We start from the raw sequence: 17747 nt of genomic DNA, 5'->3' as shown, positions 1-17747 counted from the left end.
AGCCTCTGAACTCCTGAGCCAGGCAAACCTGGATTCTTCATCATCGACTAAGTTACCTAACAGCTCCTGCTTCAGTCCCCTGGGCTGCGAAGTGGCCGGGACCATAGGTATCGCACAGCGCTGTCCTAAGGTGAAGGGACAGTTCACAGAGCAGGGGGAACGCAGGCCTGGGCCCACAGGAAGCACTCAGAGGGGCGCAACTATTGTTACGAACCAAAAAGGTTGGAATCAAGGACATGGTTTCATCTTCACTGTGTGTGTGTTGTTTTGTTTTTGTCCTATTGGGTCGCCTCAAATTGTAGCGCAGGCTGATCCAGAGTGACGGCCAACACGAACCCTTGGTACCTATTGTCAGAGCTTCCCTGGCGCGAACGACAGAGGGGTCCTCCTCCACCCACCCACCCTGATCGTCACGCTCCCTCGCGCCCCACAGTCTGACCGCAAGGTTCGGGGCTGGGGGCGCCGGCAGCCCAGGCCCGGGTGCCCCGTCGGATGCCCGCGGTCAGGTCCGCCGCCTCGGGGCGCCCTGCGGGCATCCTCCGCACCAGCGCTCGCAGCGCACACAGGCAACTCCGGCGCCCGGGGACCCGCGCGACATCCTGCTCTCGGAAGCCAGAGCCCACACGGAACGCAAAGTTCGGCGTGTTCGGCCTCTCCGCTCCTCCCCATCACTACCAAGAAGACTGCGGTGTTCCTCCTGCCGCCGAACTTCCTCCCCGGCGCCTCCGGGCTCTGCGCTCCCGCCGCGGCTGGAACCGCAGGAGCGCGGGACGCGCTGGGCGAAGAGGCGCGGGCGGCCGGGGTTCCCGTCGGGCCGGCAGCGCCCAGCCGCGCCCAGTCCAGGCGGGAGGGGAGGATGCTCGGCGGCTCCCCACGGCCCCGGGGGCGCCCCCACCCCCCGCCCGCGGGCCCCGGGCGCAGCTTACCTGACGGCGGTCGCTTCCTGCTCAGCCGGCTCACCGCGCGGTTAAACATCTCCGCGGGCGCCCGGGTGAGGAAGGAGGAGCGGCCCGCCGCGCGGCAGCTGAGCGAGAGGAAGGCGAGGAGGAGGAGGAGGAGGAGAAGGAGGAGGAGGAGGAGAGGAGGAGGAGGCGGCCGAGGAGAGGAGGAGGAGGCGGCCGAGGAGAGGAGGAGCCGGCTCCGCGCCGCCCAGCCGCCCGCCCCACTAGACGCCGCGTGGCGCGCTCCCCGTGCCCTGCCCGCCCACCCCGGCGGGGGCCTCGCCGTCCGGCCCAGGGGGGCCCAGGGGGGCCAGGGGGGCCCGGGTGGACGCGGCTGACTCCCGACGCCGGGACCGGCCCCGCGCCGGGGATGGAGATGCTCGCCCAGAAGGAGCCCGCGCCCCGGGAGTTAGGACCCTGCCCCCGCGGTTCGCGCGCCCCGGGCCCCTTCGCCTCCTGGACTCGCGGAGATGCCGCCCGGGCCCCGCCCGCCCGGCTCCCAGCTCCGGCGTCCATCCCGGGGCGCCCTCTCCCTGCCGCCTCCAGACACGGCGCGGCGCCGCGGGCGCCCCGGCAATCTGCATCCCATTTGTCGACGCCTCACTTTTTGCCCGTTGTCCCCGCCTCTTTCTTTTCTGTGTGAGGGTGACTGCATTTTCTGGAGCGGGTGCTGCAGGAATCCCCGCGGAGCGGCAAGCGGGGTCCCCTCGGGGTTACAGACTGGGATGCGGAGGCCTCGCGGTTCTGCTGAACCTGGGTGCGGTCCAGGACCTTCGCTTCCCCGCCCCCCCTCCCCCCGGGGATCCTGGATCCTAGCGCTCCCGCGCGTGCCCCGCTGGGGGCTTTGGGGGCGCCGGGCACGGCCGCAAATGCCGGTTGGGCATCGCCAGGGTCCGAGCCGCGCTTCCCGCAAGAGGAAGGAGCCGCGCCTTCGCGGGCGGGCGCCCTCTCCCCGGGCGCACTGCGCCGATGCTGAAACGTGGGCGCCTCCTGCCCTTGGCCTGGAGGCTCCGGGGGCGGACTCGGGGCCATTCTGTAGGAACCCCATGGATTCCACCGCAGAGTGATGCCTCTCCTTCGCGCGGAGACTGGCCGGGGACACTTCTCTAACTTTGGGGACACGTGGCACACCTTCCGGTAGAGCCATTGCGCTCAGCGCTCGCCGGCGCTCCGCTTCTGAATTTTGCCTCTCCCGCCGCCAAGTCATCTGCTCAGGCCGTGCGCCCCCCTCTAATCTATTATCTCGTTTCTTCTGCAAAACATCCCGGGGAGGGATGTCATTAGCCCCATTTTCTTGAGCCTTTGCTTTGCAAAGAATTGCCTTTCTGGCGAGTCTTATTTTTCTCCTTGTGTGTCTGGCTTTGTCTCTAAATTGGACTTTATTTTTAGCTGGGCTAATTGCTATTTTTCTAAACCGATCCCCAGTCATGGCCCCCCCCCCCCGCTTCACCCACCCTTTTGCAATATTTTCACTAGTTGGCACTTTCTTTTATAACTTCTATTCTGAGCTTCCCCTTCTGCTAATTTTTCCTCCCACCCTCTCAGTCCCAATTCACCCCATCTCTGGCCGTGGGGTTGCGTCTCCTCTCTCTCTCTCGCTAGCCTTCCCCCCTCACAGCCAGATTCCTCCGAGTCTTTCTAAGCACGTCCCCTCTCTGCTGCTGGGACAGGCTTTTCTGGTCCTGAAGGTTACAGGGGTTTGGGGCTGCAACTGCACGGTGGTCAGGAAAAAGGCTTAGAATCTAGCTCAAAAGCTCAACTTTTTCCTTTAAAACATTTTTATTAAACATTAAATGCACCCCAAAAAAGTGAATAATATATGCCAAATGTCGAACAATGACCAAGGGAACCCTCCCTAAGCCCACCACCCACCATCTCCAGTGGTACATCCTCACATAATGAGAACAGATGGAAGGAGGACAGAGACGGGCCCCTGGAGGCTAGGGCAGCTGGGAAGCTAGAGCAGTCTTGAGTGGGGAGATGAAGGGGTCCGAGGCAGGGTGCGCTCAGGAGATATTTAGGAGGAAACCTGGTTTCGGTGGATTGTCACTCACTAGCTGTGTGACCTGGCTAAATCCCGATTTTCCCAAGCTTCAGTTTCTGCATCTGTAGAGTAGGCTAGTAATAACTATGGTTATTTGTATTCCTAGCCCCTAGCCCCAAGCCCCAAGCGCCAAGCCTGGCATAAGATGACCCAGAAAAATCATAGCCACTGTTGCTAATTCTGTACCGTGTAAGCTTCGGAAATGCCGGCAGGAGGAGTATTTTGTCAAACTTGGGGCTGGCACCCTCCGTTTCCTTCTAGGAAGGAAAAGGATAAATGATGGGGACGCGCCAGAATCCATGCTCATACTCCCCGGGGAAAGCGCCAGCACCGGCCAGGGTCAGAGTCTGGGCCAGCCCGAGCCCCAGCCCCGGCCCCGCCCCGGCCCCGCCCAGGCCCCGCCCCCGGCCCAGCAAGCCCCGCCCCCGGCCGCGCGCGCCACGCCCACGCCCACGCCCACGTTCCAGCGAGCTCGGCGCGCGGCCGGGCTGGCGACGTGCGGGGCCGAACGGGCCGGCGAGCCACTCCGAGCCTCGTGCTTCTGCGGGCTCCGGGGTCGCTGGGGCTTCGTGGCCGGGGCGGGGGTCCCTGCGGGGTTCCCCCGCTCCCTCATCTCCCTGGCGCTTTCTCGCCGCGTCCGGCGCGGCCTGCAGCTCAGCCGGAGACCAGGAAAGAGTGAGTGTGGGCGGGAGCGGGATGGGACCGGCCGGGAGCCAGAGCTGGATTTTAGAAACGTCCCCTGGGTGTGTGGCTGGCGGACGGGGCCACGAAGCTTCCACTCCGTTGTCATGGAACCGAGCAGTGACACTTCAACCTGTTGTACGAGTCAGACTTTTAAACTCTGGGCCCCCTGGATCCAGACACGGTCAGCCCCGCATCCTCACAGCAATGACAGAGGAATCTGTGCAGCGTCCCAACCTAGGAAATGACACACACACACACCCCTGGTGCGGCCCAGGACAGGCTTGTGAACGCCTCCTGAGCTCAGAAGGTGGCCAGCACTTTCTGAAATAAAGTGAAAACAGAACAGCTTCAAATCACTCTTGCTGTCCTGTGAGTATCAGTAAATACAAAGACAAAGACCCCTGCTTTAAACTGCTTCAGGACCGAAAAGACTGTCCTGAAATTGCTGGAGAGCCTTGTTTTGTGTGTAAAGATCGAAGAGCCAGCCCTCCAGGTGCAGTGGATAGAAGACAAGTGCAGAGCCTCCCTGTCCCTAGAGCCAGAAGAAAACACACTCGCAGCACATGATTCAGCTCCGCGGTGGTTTGCATGTGGCTGACCACGCCTGCCATCCGAGCGGCATCACCCCCTTTCTGTAGAGCCTCTCAGCCCTTCACCAGCACTGGCAGTCCGTCAGGGGAAAGAGAACATGGCACTTCGGCCCCTTCTACCCCTGCTGTTCTCCCCTTTGGTTGAACAGCCTTCATTCAGACCAAGCATGGAGTAAGAGACCAAGATGTCTTTTGGTAAAGCAGAATTTCAGAGAAAATTGTTGATGGATTATAATTTAATATTTTTTATTCTAGTCAGAAACTTTAAAATATTGGTAATGTGCAAATCATACTACAGAGTCTCAAAGTATATTTTGGAGTACCTTATAAAGAATATTCGAGGCCATTTGAGGCAGGTGAGGTATAGTAGAATAGGTAAGTAAATTGTATTTGAGTCAAGCGATCTGGGTACCCATCCTGGCCATATAGCAGACCAGCTATGTGTCCCTTACCACAGCCTCATGGGATTGGACAAGGAAAGGTTGCCGCCTACATTCTAAGGGTGTGGCGTTCACAAGCAATAAAAGAGAGAGCCTGTGGCACAGTGCCCAGCACATGTCGGCACACAAAAATTTACTCCCATCTGCATTACACCCCCCCCCCCCAATGTTGTTTCAACAGATAATAAACTTTAGCCTATACACAGTAAAAAGTGACATTTTTTTTAAAAGAAACTATAGAAAGTTGGCAGGGTTAGTGATAGTGATGCAATTGCCACGCAGAATGAAGAGAGGCAAGTAAACTGTTAGGACTTCTCTGGAAGGCAAGAGAGGCTGGTGTGTCAAGATGTGCATTTGGTAACATATGTAAGAGCTTTCAAAATGTTCATACCCAGTGACTACAAATGGTCACTTACGCCAAGGAGAGAATAATGGATGCAAAGATTTATGTGCAAAGTTGAACATCACAACACTTCTTCTATCAGTGCATTTATGGTAGCTATGAATGCCCATTACTGGAATGACGAAGTTACAGTGGTATATCCCTGTGATGGAATATTAAACAGCTGTAAAAACTGTAAAGCCGAAACCGGTTTGGCTCAGTGGATAGAGCGTCGGCCTGCGGACTGAAGGGTTCCAGGTTCAATTCTGGTCAAGGGCATGTACCTGGGTTTCGGGCACATCCCCAGTAGGAGTGTGCAGGAGGCAGCTGATCGATGTTTCTAACTCTCTATCTCTCTCCCTTCCTCTCTGTAAAAAATCAATAAAACTGTAAAGAATGTTTTGGTGATGTAGGAAATGCTTATGATGAAGCTTCCATCGGAAAAAAGCAGGATACAAATATAGAGAAAATTTTCCTCATGGAGAGGAGAAAATAGAGTCGAAAACTATGCCAAATGCTACTAATACAGTAGAAAACTATGCCAAATGTTACTAATACAGGCATACATTGTATTATGCTTTGCTTTATGGTGCCTCACAGAAGTTGTGTTTTTTACAAATTGAAGGCAAGACCCTCTTACCAGCAAAAAGATTATGACTCACTTTATTGCAATACTCACTTTATTGCAGTGGTCTGGAGCCCAGTCCACAGTATCTCCGAGGAGGTATGCCTGTATTTCTATCTCTAGATGATGGGATAATAGGTGAGTTTAATTTTCATTATATTTTCCTGTTTGGCAACATTTCTTCAGTGTATATACCTTTAAATCAGGAGCGGGGGATTCGGTAGTTGGAAACTGATCAAAATCTCTGCTGGGTTTAATCTATGAATATTTAAGCTCTCATTTCTACATCAGTTTTGCTTTCTTTAAACTCTGAGTTTCCCATGGAAAAGGCAAGAAGAGGACTGCTTTTCCCACCTTTGATCTCCCTTGCATTGCAAGTCACACATTCAGGCCACATCCCAGCGCAGGGATCTTGCGAGGTCAGCCTGTTATGCTGCAGGTCAGGAACCGGAGGCCCAGAAAGCTTTAGCTATGACAGGCCAGGACCTGCTGTCGGTTTCCTGGGTGTTTGGCAGGCGGTCTTCCTGGTATAGTGCTCTGTCCTGTGCCATGCTGCATCGTGAAGATACACCCAAAAAGGGAGACATTTATGTATTTTTAGATTATATTGGGATTCCTGCTAAGCAAGGCAGATTCATTCTGTCAGCATGCGGTCATACTTGTATGTATCCAATCTCAAACAAAAACAAAGCTCTGGCCCTGGTCTGGTAGTTTAGTTGGTTGGAGCATCATCCTGATATGCCAAGGTTGTGGGTTTGATCCCTGGTCAGAGCACATATAAGAATCAACCAATGAATGTATAGATAAGTGGAACAACAAGTTTCTCTCTCGCGCTTGCTTCCTTCCTTTCTCTCAAATCAATCAATAAGTAAAGTTGTTTTTTTTTTTTAATATATTTTATTGAACTTTTACAGAGAGGAAGGGAGAGAGATAGAGAGTTAGAAACATCAATGAGAGAGAAACATCGATCAGCTGCCTCCTGCACATCTCCTACTGGGGATGTGCCTGCAACCCAGGTACATGCCCTTGACCGGAATCGAACCTGGGACCTTTCAGTCTGCAGGCTGACGCTCTATCCACTGAGCCAAACCGGTTTCGGCAATAAGTAAAGTTTTTAAAAAGACTTTTCTCTTGCCCTATTTCACCAAGCACTTTTCAGCAAAGTGCCTCGAACGAGTTGTCCCCTCTCACTGTCTCCCCTTTCCCTCCTCCCACTCTCCTAAACTTCCTGTGGTCTGACTTCCAGCCCCACCCCCACTGGACTGCTCTTGCAGGGTCACAGTGACTCCCACCTGGGGCGTCAGTTCTGTCGCCATCTTATTTGATGCACAGATCAGCAATGAACCTCCTTCCCTCTTGAACCAGCACCTTGAAGCATGCCTGTCACACCATAAACACTCAACAAAAAACGTGTTGATGATCAAGAGAATATTTATCCCCTCTCTCCTGCAATGACACTAAGGTGACAGAAGAGACATTGAAATTAAGGTTATTTTTATACTGAGGTACAAAACCACCAGGACAAGGGGTATGGAAAAGGGGGCAATAATGGAAGAGAGGTTTCAGCCAAGCTGAGAGCAGACGGCAAAGCACAGACTGACTTAATCAGAGGAAGGAGCTGCAGCCCCATTGCAGGCAGCTGGGGGCTGGGGGCTGGGGAGAAGAGGCCAGCTCACCTTCACAGGGCTGGCAAAAGCTGGAGACAGGCCCTCCCCCTGCCCCAGGAAGCCATCGTGGGAAATGTGGAGGCACAGAGGTTGTGGATTAGGGACCACTGGCTGAGCTGGGCTATGCAGACAGTGCAGTGAGGGTCTGCGTCTGGAATGGTGAAACCTCTTCCCCTCCCTGTGCCCAGAAGGCCAGCAGCCAGCTGTCCTGGAAAATTTTAGCATCTCCTCCAATCACATAATTAAAACCAAACACAATAGGTAACATTCAGAGTTCCCCCAAGTTAGCACCCCTACCTACTCAGAGAGACATACACTGTCCACGGACCCCTTTCACACACCTCCAGCTTTGAGACCTTTTGATGCCTCCCTCTCAAATATGAGAGGTATGCAAGGATCACAGGCATTTCAGGAATGCCTCCAACATGAGAGATCCCGACAAACCTAAGGTCAAAATTCAGGGGAAAGACGAGAGAGAATAGAATAAATCTTTTTTAAAACTATAATTATCTTAGAGAGAGAGAGTAACTATCCCATCCATAAAACAAGAAGCATAGCTTGGAATATGAAAATAAAGTGGAAATAAAACATAATCAAAAAGGGGGTTGGAAGAAAAAGTCAAGAAAGTCTTCTAAATATTAGAACTGTAAAATAGGAGAGAGAAAAAAATAGAGATTCAGTCCAAGTAATAGGAGTTCCAGAAGGACATTACAGAGAAAACGGTGGAGAGGAAACCACAGATATAATTCAAGAAAATTGCCCAGATTGAGGAGCAGATCTCCAGGTTGAAAGAGCTCCCTCAGTGGGCACAGTAACAGACCTACACCAGCATGAAATCTCAAAACGTAAACAATATCCTAGAAACGTACCGAGAGCACACTGCCGGTGGGAGTAGAAAATGGTACGACCACTTTGGGAAGCAGTTTGGAAGTTTCTTCAGAAGTCACGCATATACCTACCACATAACCCAAAGATTCCACGTCTAGGTATTTACCCAAGAAAAATGAAAGCAAAGGCCTATACAAAGTCGTCTACATGAATGCTCATAGAATCTTCATTTGTGACATCCCCAAACTGGAAACAACCCAGTTGAATGGAGAAGCAAATTGTGGCACAACACCACCCATTTAAAAAAATAATGTATTATTGATATATTTAACAATATGGAAAAATCTAAAAATAATGACTCTCAGTGGGGGAAATGCCATACAAAAAAGGATACATACCGTATGATTCCGTTTGTGTAAAATTCTAGAAAAGCAAACTAAACCAAAAAAGACAAAGTAAAAGTCATTGCTTGGGGATAGTAGGGGTCAGGGTGTTGGTGGGGTGGGAAAGATGAGTCTCAGAGGGGCTTGAGGAAAGTTTTGGGGTGATGGATATGTTCATTAATCTTGATTGCGGTGGCAGTTTCACAGGTGTATACATAGGTCAAAGCTTTAATCGTATACTTTATATATGTGCAGTTCACTGTCCATTATACCTGGATAAGGCTCTTTGTAAAATCACCTGTGAGTTGAGAATGTAAAATGGTGCTGCCCCTTTGGAAACAGTTGGGCAGTTCCTCAGAAAGTTAAACATTAAATTGCCATATAATTCAGAAATTCCATTTCTACATGTGTACCCAAGAGAAGCAAAAACGAATGTCCATGCTAAAACGTCTACACAAATGTTCATGGCATTATTGGTAATAGCGAAAAAGTGGAATGTCATAGTCTCTTGGATATTTCTAAGAGTGAACCATGTCTTGTGGATCTAACTGGTTTTTGGAAACTGCCAAAACCTCTTGGCAGAATGAGATGGGTGATAGGCACAGGGTGAAATGCTGGTGGGGGCGGATTTGAGACACAGCTCTAAAACAGCTGGGCCTTCGCTGGTGTGGCTTAGAAACCACACCCAAAAATGACTTCAAAAGAGTCAGCATTTGGGAGGAGCATTACAGATGACTACTTTTTTTTTTTTTTAATATATTTTATTGATTTTTTACAGAGAGGAAGGGAGAGAGATAGAGAGTTAGAAACATCGATGAGAGAGAAACATCGATCAGCTGCCTCCTGCACATCTCCTACTGGGGATGTGCCCGCAACCCAGGTACATGCCCTTGACCGGAATCGAACCCAGGACCTCTCAGTCTGCAGGCCGACGCTCTATCCACTGAGCCAAACCGGTTTCGGCCAGATGACTACTTTTTAAGACAAGCACACATTTCACATTTTTTAAATATAAAAATAGGCATGATTAAAAGATTCACTTTATAAAAGCAATAGGTTACGTCACTAAAACTTATGACCATCATATAATACTTACAAATTTTCATCACTGCTTAATAAAAACAATAGATATTTTGTGAACTAATCATTTGTATAAGACAGAATTCAATTAAAAATTTAAATTAGGTATTTAATTGATATTTAAAATGATAAAATTTTAATGATTTTTATTAAAAATCTTCTGGTTATTCATTGATGCTTATAAACAAACCTCTAAAACTCTAAAATGCTTTTTAAAATCATAAAACCCAACTGCGAAATAGAAAGCAATCTTGAAAAGAGAGATTATTTACCAAAATGTTCCCATTTCTGATTTCCAACTACTTTCTTCTCAGCCATCAAATCGCATCTAAAAGCTATTTTATACCTATTTTTACATGTGGTTGTAGAAAATATGTGGGAAAAAGGTGGTAAACATATTTTTAAAAAATCATCTGACAAAAATGCAGGGACTTGAAAGCACTTCATTCTTGCTTGAATTTTAGCCAGACGGAGACTTTCCTAAGTCTCTATTTCCTAGATATACATTGACCAAATTCTCAGAAAATGTACTTTGGCTCAGCTCACAAGTTTGATATTTTTATCAGATGTTAAAGGAATATTACATGCAAAGTTTTATACCGTAAAAGAATAAAAAAAGCTAAAATAATATACAAAGCCATAACTCAGACTTTGAAGATACTTGTAGTAAAAAATGTGTGTATTCACATATGAATAAATGCATGTGCCTGCATGTGTATGCATATATACACATATGTATTTAAATGAGTTTGCAAGCAAGCTGAAAATCCGTGAAGATTGTTGGCACAGCAGCTGGACAAATGCATTAGAGAGACAGACAGTCTGTACAACTTACGTCTCTCAGGAGTAGGCATTAATTCCAGAGACCTGGCCATTGTCAGATCCAAAGCTTGAAGCCCAAAGATGTTTCCCTAAAGAGGAATTTCTGGTTATCAGGACCATCAGATGATCTCTGTTGATGAAGACAGGAGGATCCATTAACAGTACTTCCTGTTATATGCTTCCAGGCATAAATGCCAAGAGACTTCCCTTAGTAACATCAATCCCACACATCTGCGTAATAGGCTATCAAGGGCTCTTTTGGATCCGGTCCATATTTTGAAGGGATTTATAGATACAGGTAGAATCTGTTGCCAGGCACTGTCTTCAACCTCAGTCTTTCCAGATGTTCTCAGCCACCACTACCCTCAACCTTTGTCAGTCAGGGTCATCAGAAAGTTTTTTCACCCTTAACATAAACAGCAGTAAATTCTCCAAGTGCAAACATACAATTCTTAACTTCATAGGCTAAATGGATATGTGACCGTTGAGGAGCAAAGACTGTAACCTGCTATATTTTGCAGGCATGTAGAATCTCCTAGTGCTGCTGATCTGCCTTCTTTCTTCATGTCTAGTATTTGTATGCCTTTAGATCAGCGGTTCTCAACCTGAGGGTCGCGACCTCTTTGGGAGTCGAACAACCCTTTCACAGGGGCCGCCTAAGACCATCAGAAACACATATTGAATATATAATTACATATTGTTTTTGTGATTAATCACTATGCTTTAATGTTCAGTTTGTAACAATGAAAATACATCCTGCATATCAGATATTTACATTACAATTCATAACAGTGGCAAAATTACAGTTATGAAGTAGCAACGAAAATAATTTTATGGTTGGGGGTCACCACAACATGAGGAACTGTATTAAAGGACCGCGGCATTAGGAAGGTTGAGAACCACTGCTTTAGATTAAAAATGCCAGATTAGGGACACCAGGGTTGTGCATGCACAGAGGAGGAGACTGAGGATGTGGTGAGAAGGCAGCCATTTTTAAAAAATTAAATCTTTATTGTTGAAAGTAGTACAAATGTCTCTTTTTCCCCCTTTGTCCCCTTCTAGCTCACCCCACCCCCCACCACAGGCCTTCACCACCCTATTGACTGTGTCCATGGGTTATGCATACATATATGCATATAAGTTCTTTGGTTGACCTCTTCCCACCCATCCACCCACCCTCACCTGCCTTCCCTCTAAGATTCTGCAGTCTGTTCTATGCTTCTGTGTCTCTGGATCTGTTTTGTTCATCAGTTTATTTTGTTCATTAGATTCCACATATGAGTGAGATCATGTGATACTTGTCTTTCTCTGACTGGCTTGTTTTGCTTAGCATAATACTCTCTAGGTCTCTCCATGCTGTCTCACAGGGTAAGAGACCCTTCCTTTTTACTGCTGCATAGCATTCCATGGTATAAATGTACCACAGCTTTTCTATCCATTTATCTACTGATGGGCACTTGGGCTGTTTCCAGATCTTAGCTATTGTAAAGTGTGCTGCCATGAGCATAGGGGTGCATGCATTCTTTCTGATTGGTGTTTCTGGTTTCTTAGGATATATTTCTATTTCTGTTTAGATGTTTGACCCAGGAATCACTGGGTCAAAAAGCAGTTCCATATTTAATTTTTTGAGGAAACTCCATACTGGTTTTTTAAAAAAATGTTTTTGTTAATTTTTAGAGAGGAAAAGAGAGGGATAGAGAGATAGAAACATCGATGAGATGAGAAACATCATCTATATACTGCCCCTTACTGGGGGTTGAGCCTGCAACCCAGGCATGTGCCCTGACTGGGAATCGAACCTGTGACCTCTTGGTTCCTGGGTTAATGCTCAACCACTGAACTACATTGGCTGGGCTCCATAATGGCTGTTTTCCATAATGGCTGCACCAGTCTGCATTCCCACCAGCAGTGTACTAGGATTCCCTTTTCTCCACATCCTCACCAACACTTGTTTATTGATTTGATGATAGCCATTCTGACAAGTGTGAAGTGGTAACTCATTGTCGTTTTAGTTTGCATCTCTCTGGTGATCAGTGAGTGACTTCGAGCATTTTTTCATAGGTCTCTTGGTCATCTGTAGTCCACATTGGGGAAGTGTCTAAGCCACCCAGTCTGTGGCATTTTGTTATGGCAGCCCAAACAAATTAATAGTCATCATCATTGGCCTTTGCCTTTTTCTGTTACTAATAATAAAAATAAAGGTTAACCTTTATTACCAAATATATATATATTATATGGTGGATTAAAATCGCCATAAGGCAAATTGAGTCAAGTGGAAACCCACTTATAGGCTGACGACTAGCTGAGATCATAACTCACCTACTGTCTTAAATAACTAAGTCCCATCACATAAAATGGACACTTGATGAGGCAAAGAAAGATGTGGAAGAGTGTTGTTTCTTAGAAGGCAAGGTATCTGAGAACAGGCACCTAAGAAAAGGAAAGCTGAGTAAATTTACATGGAGACTCTGTCAGAGAAAATAAGAATTGGGAGAGGGGTGACAAGCTGAAAGGAACAGTATCTAGGCCCAAGCAGTAATGATTCTCCTGTTCATTTTCCAATGTGATGTATAAAAGTTAAAAATGATATTCTTTACTGTGCTGAAAGTACACAACAGAAAACTGACCATCTTAGCCATTAAAATTTAAAAAAAAATAATTTATTGATATTTGAGAGAGCAAGAAGAAAGACACATAGACTGCCTCCTGCACACCCCCTACTAGGGACCAAGTCTGCAACCGGGCATGTGCCTTGATCAGAATCAAAATAAGAATTGCACCAGCAACCTCTCTGTCAGGATGAAGCCCAACCGACCGAGCCCACTGGCAGGGCCACCTTAGCCACATTTAAGTGTACGGTTCAGTAGGGCTATGTATTCACATTGTTGTGCTACAGATCTTCAGAACATTTTCATCTTGCAAATCGGAAACTATACCCATTAAACAATCCCCTTTCCACCTCCCCCAGCCCCTGACAACCTCTGCTCTCCTGTCTTAGAAATGTGACTGCTTTAGATACCTTGTGGAAGTGGACAACACTGGCATTTGTCTTGTTGTGACTGGCTTATTTCACGTCGCTTAAGGTCTTCAAGGTCATCCAAGTTGTAGCATGTGTCAGAATTTCCTTCCTTTTAAGGCGAAATAATCTATTGTATGCATATACACTTAGTTTATCTGTCAATGGACATTTGAGTTGCTTCTACCTCTTGGCTATCGTAATGCTGCTATAAATATGGGTCTCTTCATATATCTGCTTGCAGTTCTTTTGTGTATGCACCCAGAAGTGCAATTGCTGAATCATATGGTGATTCTGTTTTTAATTCATTTAAGAACCTCCATATTGTCTTTCACAACAGTAGCTCCATTTAACAAGCCCACCACCAACAGTACAAAAGAGTTCTTATTTCTCCATAGCCTTGTCAAAACTATTTTTCTGGTTTACTTTTTTCTTTTGGATAAAAATATATAGTATACTGTTGAATTCCACAAATATATATGTTAAAAAATAAGCAAACTAATCTATGGTCATAGAAATCACCAAAAGGTGATTATCTTAGGGAGAGAGTGGAGATTAGAGACTAGAAAAGAACATGAAGGTCTTTGCCAGCAAGGTCCTGTTTCCCAGTCTTGGTGCCACGACATGAATGTGTCCACTTTGTGGAAATTCAGAGCTGTGCACATGTGTAATTTTATGGGTCATGTTCTAAACTCTACAGACCAGGTAGAAAGCGACTGCGGTAGTTCGGATGAAAGGTGTTAGGTTCAGACTTGGGTAAGAATAGGTAGCAGGTGAAGACCAGATCTACAAAGTGACATGATTTTGTTGTTTCTGCTTTTGCAGTCTAGTAAGTCTAATAAAATCATCACCAAACTTAATGTCAAAACTAAGCATTTGCTGGAAAGAGATAATAGATTTGAATAGAGTTATAAATACTTGAGAGTAAATGCAAGTAATTTCCAGATACATTAGAATTGAAAACTTCTGCATTTGACAGCACAGCTAGATTCAGGGCACACTTAAGATCCAACCAAACTAAGAGCATAGATATATAAGGCCTTCAGTAAACATTTACCCTTCTTCGTAGAAAGCAAAGTACACTTGAAATAACACACTACTTAAACTGTGCACTCACATGGGGGTACCATACCTTGGAAGAGCAACAATTCAAATTATCTGCTGCTACAAGTCTTTTTTAAGTTGTCATACTGTCACTTTAGTAAATGTCCTTCTATTCTGATTCTCAAACAAGAAATTTCCTTCTAACCAGTTAGCAAAGATGCTGAAGCACACAGACCTAAGATGTCTATGTGCTGTAAGTGTAAATGCCACTTCAAGAATCTTAACTGTCACTTCCCATGGCTAGTTCCTAGTTCTGCTATACTCAGATGCTGCCTGTCCAGGAACCCAATTCTGCCTTGCTGGTAGCACCTCTTCCTAAAAATTAACCCTCCCCAAACCAGCCAGCACCATGGTCCAGTGTCACCCACACTCTTGAAGAGTGCTATGCAGGGGGAGCTGCGTTTCCCACGTGGTGCACCCAGATACGTCACCATTAGGAGTGTATTCCCATCCCCTTTGAGAGATGCTTGACAAACTATATTGAGTAGCGATCACAGGTCATGAACTCCAAAAACTAGTTTTTCTGGAAAATGTGTGACCATGATCAACAGGATTTTCTTCCCGACGAGAGTGAGAAGAGGAAAAAAGGAACCCCTGCTAATGAGATTTCAGATTACCTTCAACCACAACTGTGCAGCCTCAGAATCTACATTTTAACAAGCACCCAGTTTACTCCGATCAAGCTCTACTCAAGTAGAACACCAAGTGGTGTTCTTGTTTTCCAAGGGAGACTACATGTTTACCTTTACTTCCTCAATTACATGCACGCACTCAGCATTTACTGAACAGCTACCATGTGCCAAGTACTGTTCATGTAAGTCCTGGGGTTTGTATAGTTATCAAAAATAAGTCCCTGGCCCTAACCGGTTTGGCTCAGTGGATAGAGCATTGGCCTGCGGACTGAAGGGTCCAGGTTCAATTCCGGTCAAGGGCATGTACCTTGGTTGCGGGCACATCCCCAGTAGGAGGTGTGCAGGAGGCAGCTGATCGATGTTTCTCTCTCATTGATGTTTCTAACTCTCTGCCTCCCTTCCTCTCTGTAAAAAAATCAATATATATATATATATATATAGAGAGAGAGAGAGAGAGAGAGAGAGAGACCTTGCCCCCATGGAGTTTACATTCGACCAGAGGGAGACTGACATAGCCAGACATAAAAGTAGCAAAGCAACCTGGGAACGATCATCCATTTTTAAAAATAGGTGCTTGGTTTTAATAAACTAAATGTGGATTTTGACCGATATCCCAATCCCATTACTTTACTGAAAATGCTCAAAGGCAGTATTTTAAAACAGCAGCAGTTGCCCAACATTCTAATACACAAGTAGATACACTAATAAAAATACACCTTAAGGAAATTAAATAAAAATGATCAGGGCCTGTAAGACAAAAATGTTGGTAATATTTTATTTTCAAAAATATGGGAAGTCTCCTAGTCTTGATAAAATGTGTGTGGTCTTAAACTAATATATTAAATATCAATATCCAAGCCCTGATATTCATGCATGGTTTACTTCACCTGCCCAGGATCGTCTATTCCCATCTTAACACTCTTCAGAATCAAGGACTTCTCCCCAGTAGGAGATGGGCCATATGCTAACATATAACCCCGCTAAGGTAAACTAGCTAAAAATGTTTTTGCAAGTTTAGTCCTTTTCAAAAAGAAGCAAACTAAAATTTATTAAACGGGCATTCTCAATTTTGTTTAGCTATGTTAAGACTTTTAAATTCACTTTTATGAGCAAAGGTAATCATATTAAACTCATGACTTGAATAGTCCCAACTCATAATTCAACCAGTAACATGACTAAAAATCTGAAATTTATACAATGTTAGTATCAGTTCTCAGAACAGACACAGCTGGATATGGCTACATTTTACCCAGAAGGTGTTAGACTTCTCTTCATTGATAAACCATTATTTTGGGGGAAAAGGTGTAGGAACAGGAAACAAACCAACCAAAAAAATCATAGTTGGGCAGGCAAGAAGTAAACAGCAACGTCTGGTTTACCTCAAAAATGCAATTCTACAGTACCACCTGATAACCAGCCTCTCTGCCAACTCTTGTCAGTTCACAAGAAGGAAAGCTAAACCCAGCTGCAAAACCAACATGTGCACAGAAAGATGACTTTGCAACATGCAATCATTCTGGCTTTCCTTTACCAGCTCAACACACTTCCATTTTATTCATGTTTGGTAAACTTTCCAAGCTGACTTCAAGATATGGATCACTTTTCCACAGGAACATCTGAGTTAGTCAAATTTCAAAAAATGCAGCAGCCCTGGCCAGTGTGGCTCGGGTGTCGTCAGTCGGAGCATGTGCCTGGGAGCAGGCTTGATCCCCAGTGGAGGTGTAGAGGAAGCAGCGGACCGATGTTCTGCTCTATCGATGTTTCTCTGTCCCTCCCTCTCTCTCTAAAAATCAATTTAAAAAATCTTTTTAAAAAAAGAAACTAAGGTAAAGGCAACTACTTTATAAAGTAATATATAAACTTTTTTTTAATGCAGCAATTTGGAAAAGTTAAAAAAATGTAGCTTATGTATTACAACTGATTTGGTACATTAAGGAAATCATTTATTATATTCACACCTTTAACCAGCTGTTACTCTAGTTGATGTTCTTGTTTAAAAACCAAACTATGAATATTCTGTGGATAACCTCTCTCTCCCCTCAGACAAAAGCCTAAGTTGACAAAAGGGTCAACTACTATTAGTGCCCTTCCCTTTCTTTGCCTTAAGAGTTTTAAAAATCCAAATATATATAGTTCCCCCATTTCCTGTATATAAATCAAACTTCCTTCACATTTAGTCAGTTCTAAAACCAAGTCATTTTTGCCCCTAAGAAATATTTACACAAAGTACCTTGTGAATTAGTTTCTAGCCTATCACATAAGTTTCAAAACAGACCCAATTTAAGTAGTCCATGTTACATATTAATATAGCATTTAAATACCACGCTAACTATAATTGGGAATAATACAGTTCTTAAAAGTCATAATTATCCACTTTATTTCCTTGTTTAAAAATAGCATAGATGGCACTCTAATTCACATTAACCTGTTTAAACACAATTAAGGAGGACATTTTATTACTATACAATAGCAGAAACCTGCTCATTTAGACCACTTAAGGCTTACATAA

The 17747-nt window shown here is 45.7% G+C and overlaps 1 protein-coding gene and 1 long non-coding RNA gene across 6 annotated transcripts in view; one reads left to right on the top strand and one right to left on the bottom strand.

Moving 5' to 3' along the window:
- RGS10 (regulator of G protein signaling 10) overlaps positions 1–1079 on the bottom strand; it is a 33132-nt gene extending 32053 nt beyond the window's left edge. For 2 of the 3 annotated variants that reach the window (XM_036335798.1, XM_036335802.1), the window contains exon 1: positions 927–1079. In XM_036335798.1, coding sequence (XP_036191691.1) covers positions 927–975 — 49 coding nt within the window. In that variant the 5' untranslated portion in view covers positions 976–1079. The remainder of the gene's footprint in view (positions 1–926) is intronic. The other variant, XM_036335799.1, reaches the window with a different exon arrangement.
- A 2357-nt stretch (positions 1080–3436) lies between these two features.
- LOC118669686 overlaps positions 3437–17747 on the top strand; it is a 36784-nt gene continuing 22473 nt past the window's right edge. For 2 of the 3 annotated variants that reach the window (XR_004972092.1, XR_004972090.1), the window contains exons 1-2: positions 3437–3660; positions 5771–5844. This is a non-coding gene — a long non-coding RNA (uncharacterized LOC118669686). Of the gene's footprint in view, positions 4455–5770; positions 5845–17747 lie in introns of all 3 variants that reach the window. The other variant, XR_004972091.1, reaches the window with a different exon arrangement.

This window comes from Myotis myotis, unplaced genomic scaffold (genome assembly GCF_014108235.1).
Source record: "Myotis myotis isolate mMyoMyo1 unplaced genomic scaffold, mMyoMyo1.p scaffold_m19_p_15, whole genome shotgun sequence".
Lineage (NCBI taxonomy): Eukaryota > Metazoa > Chordata > Mammalia > Chiroptera > Vespertilionidae > Myotis > Myotis myotis.
Note: the sequence above shows the minus strand (reverse complement) of the source record. Positions and strands in the feature narration are given on the sequence as shown.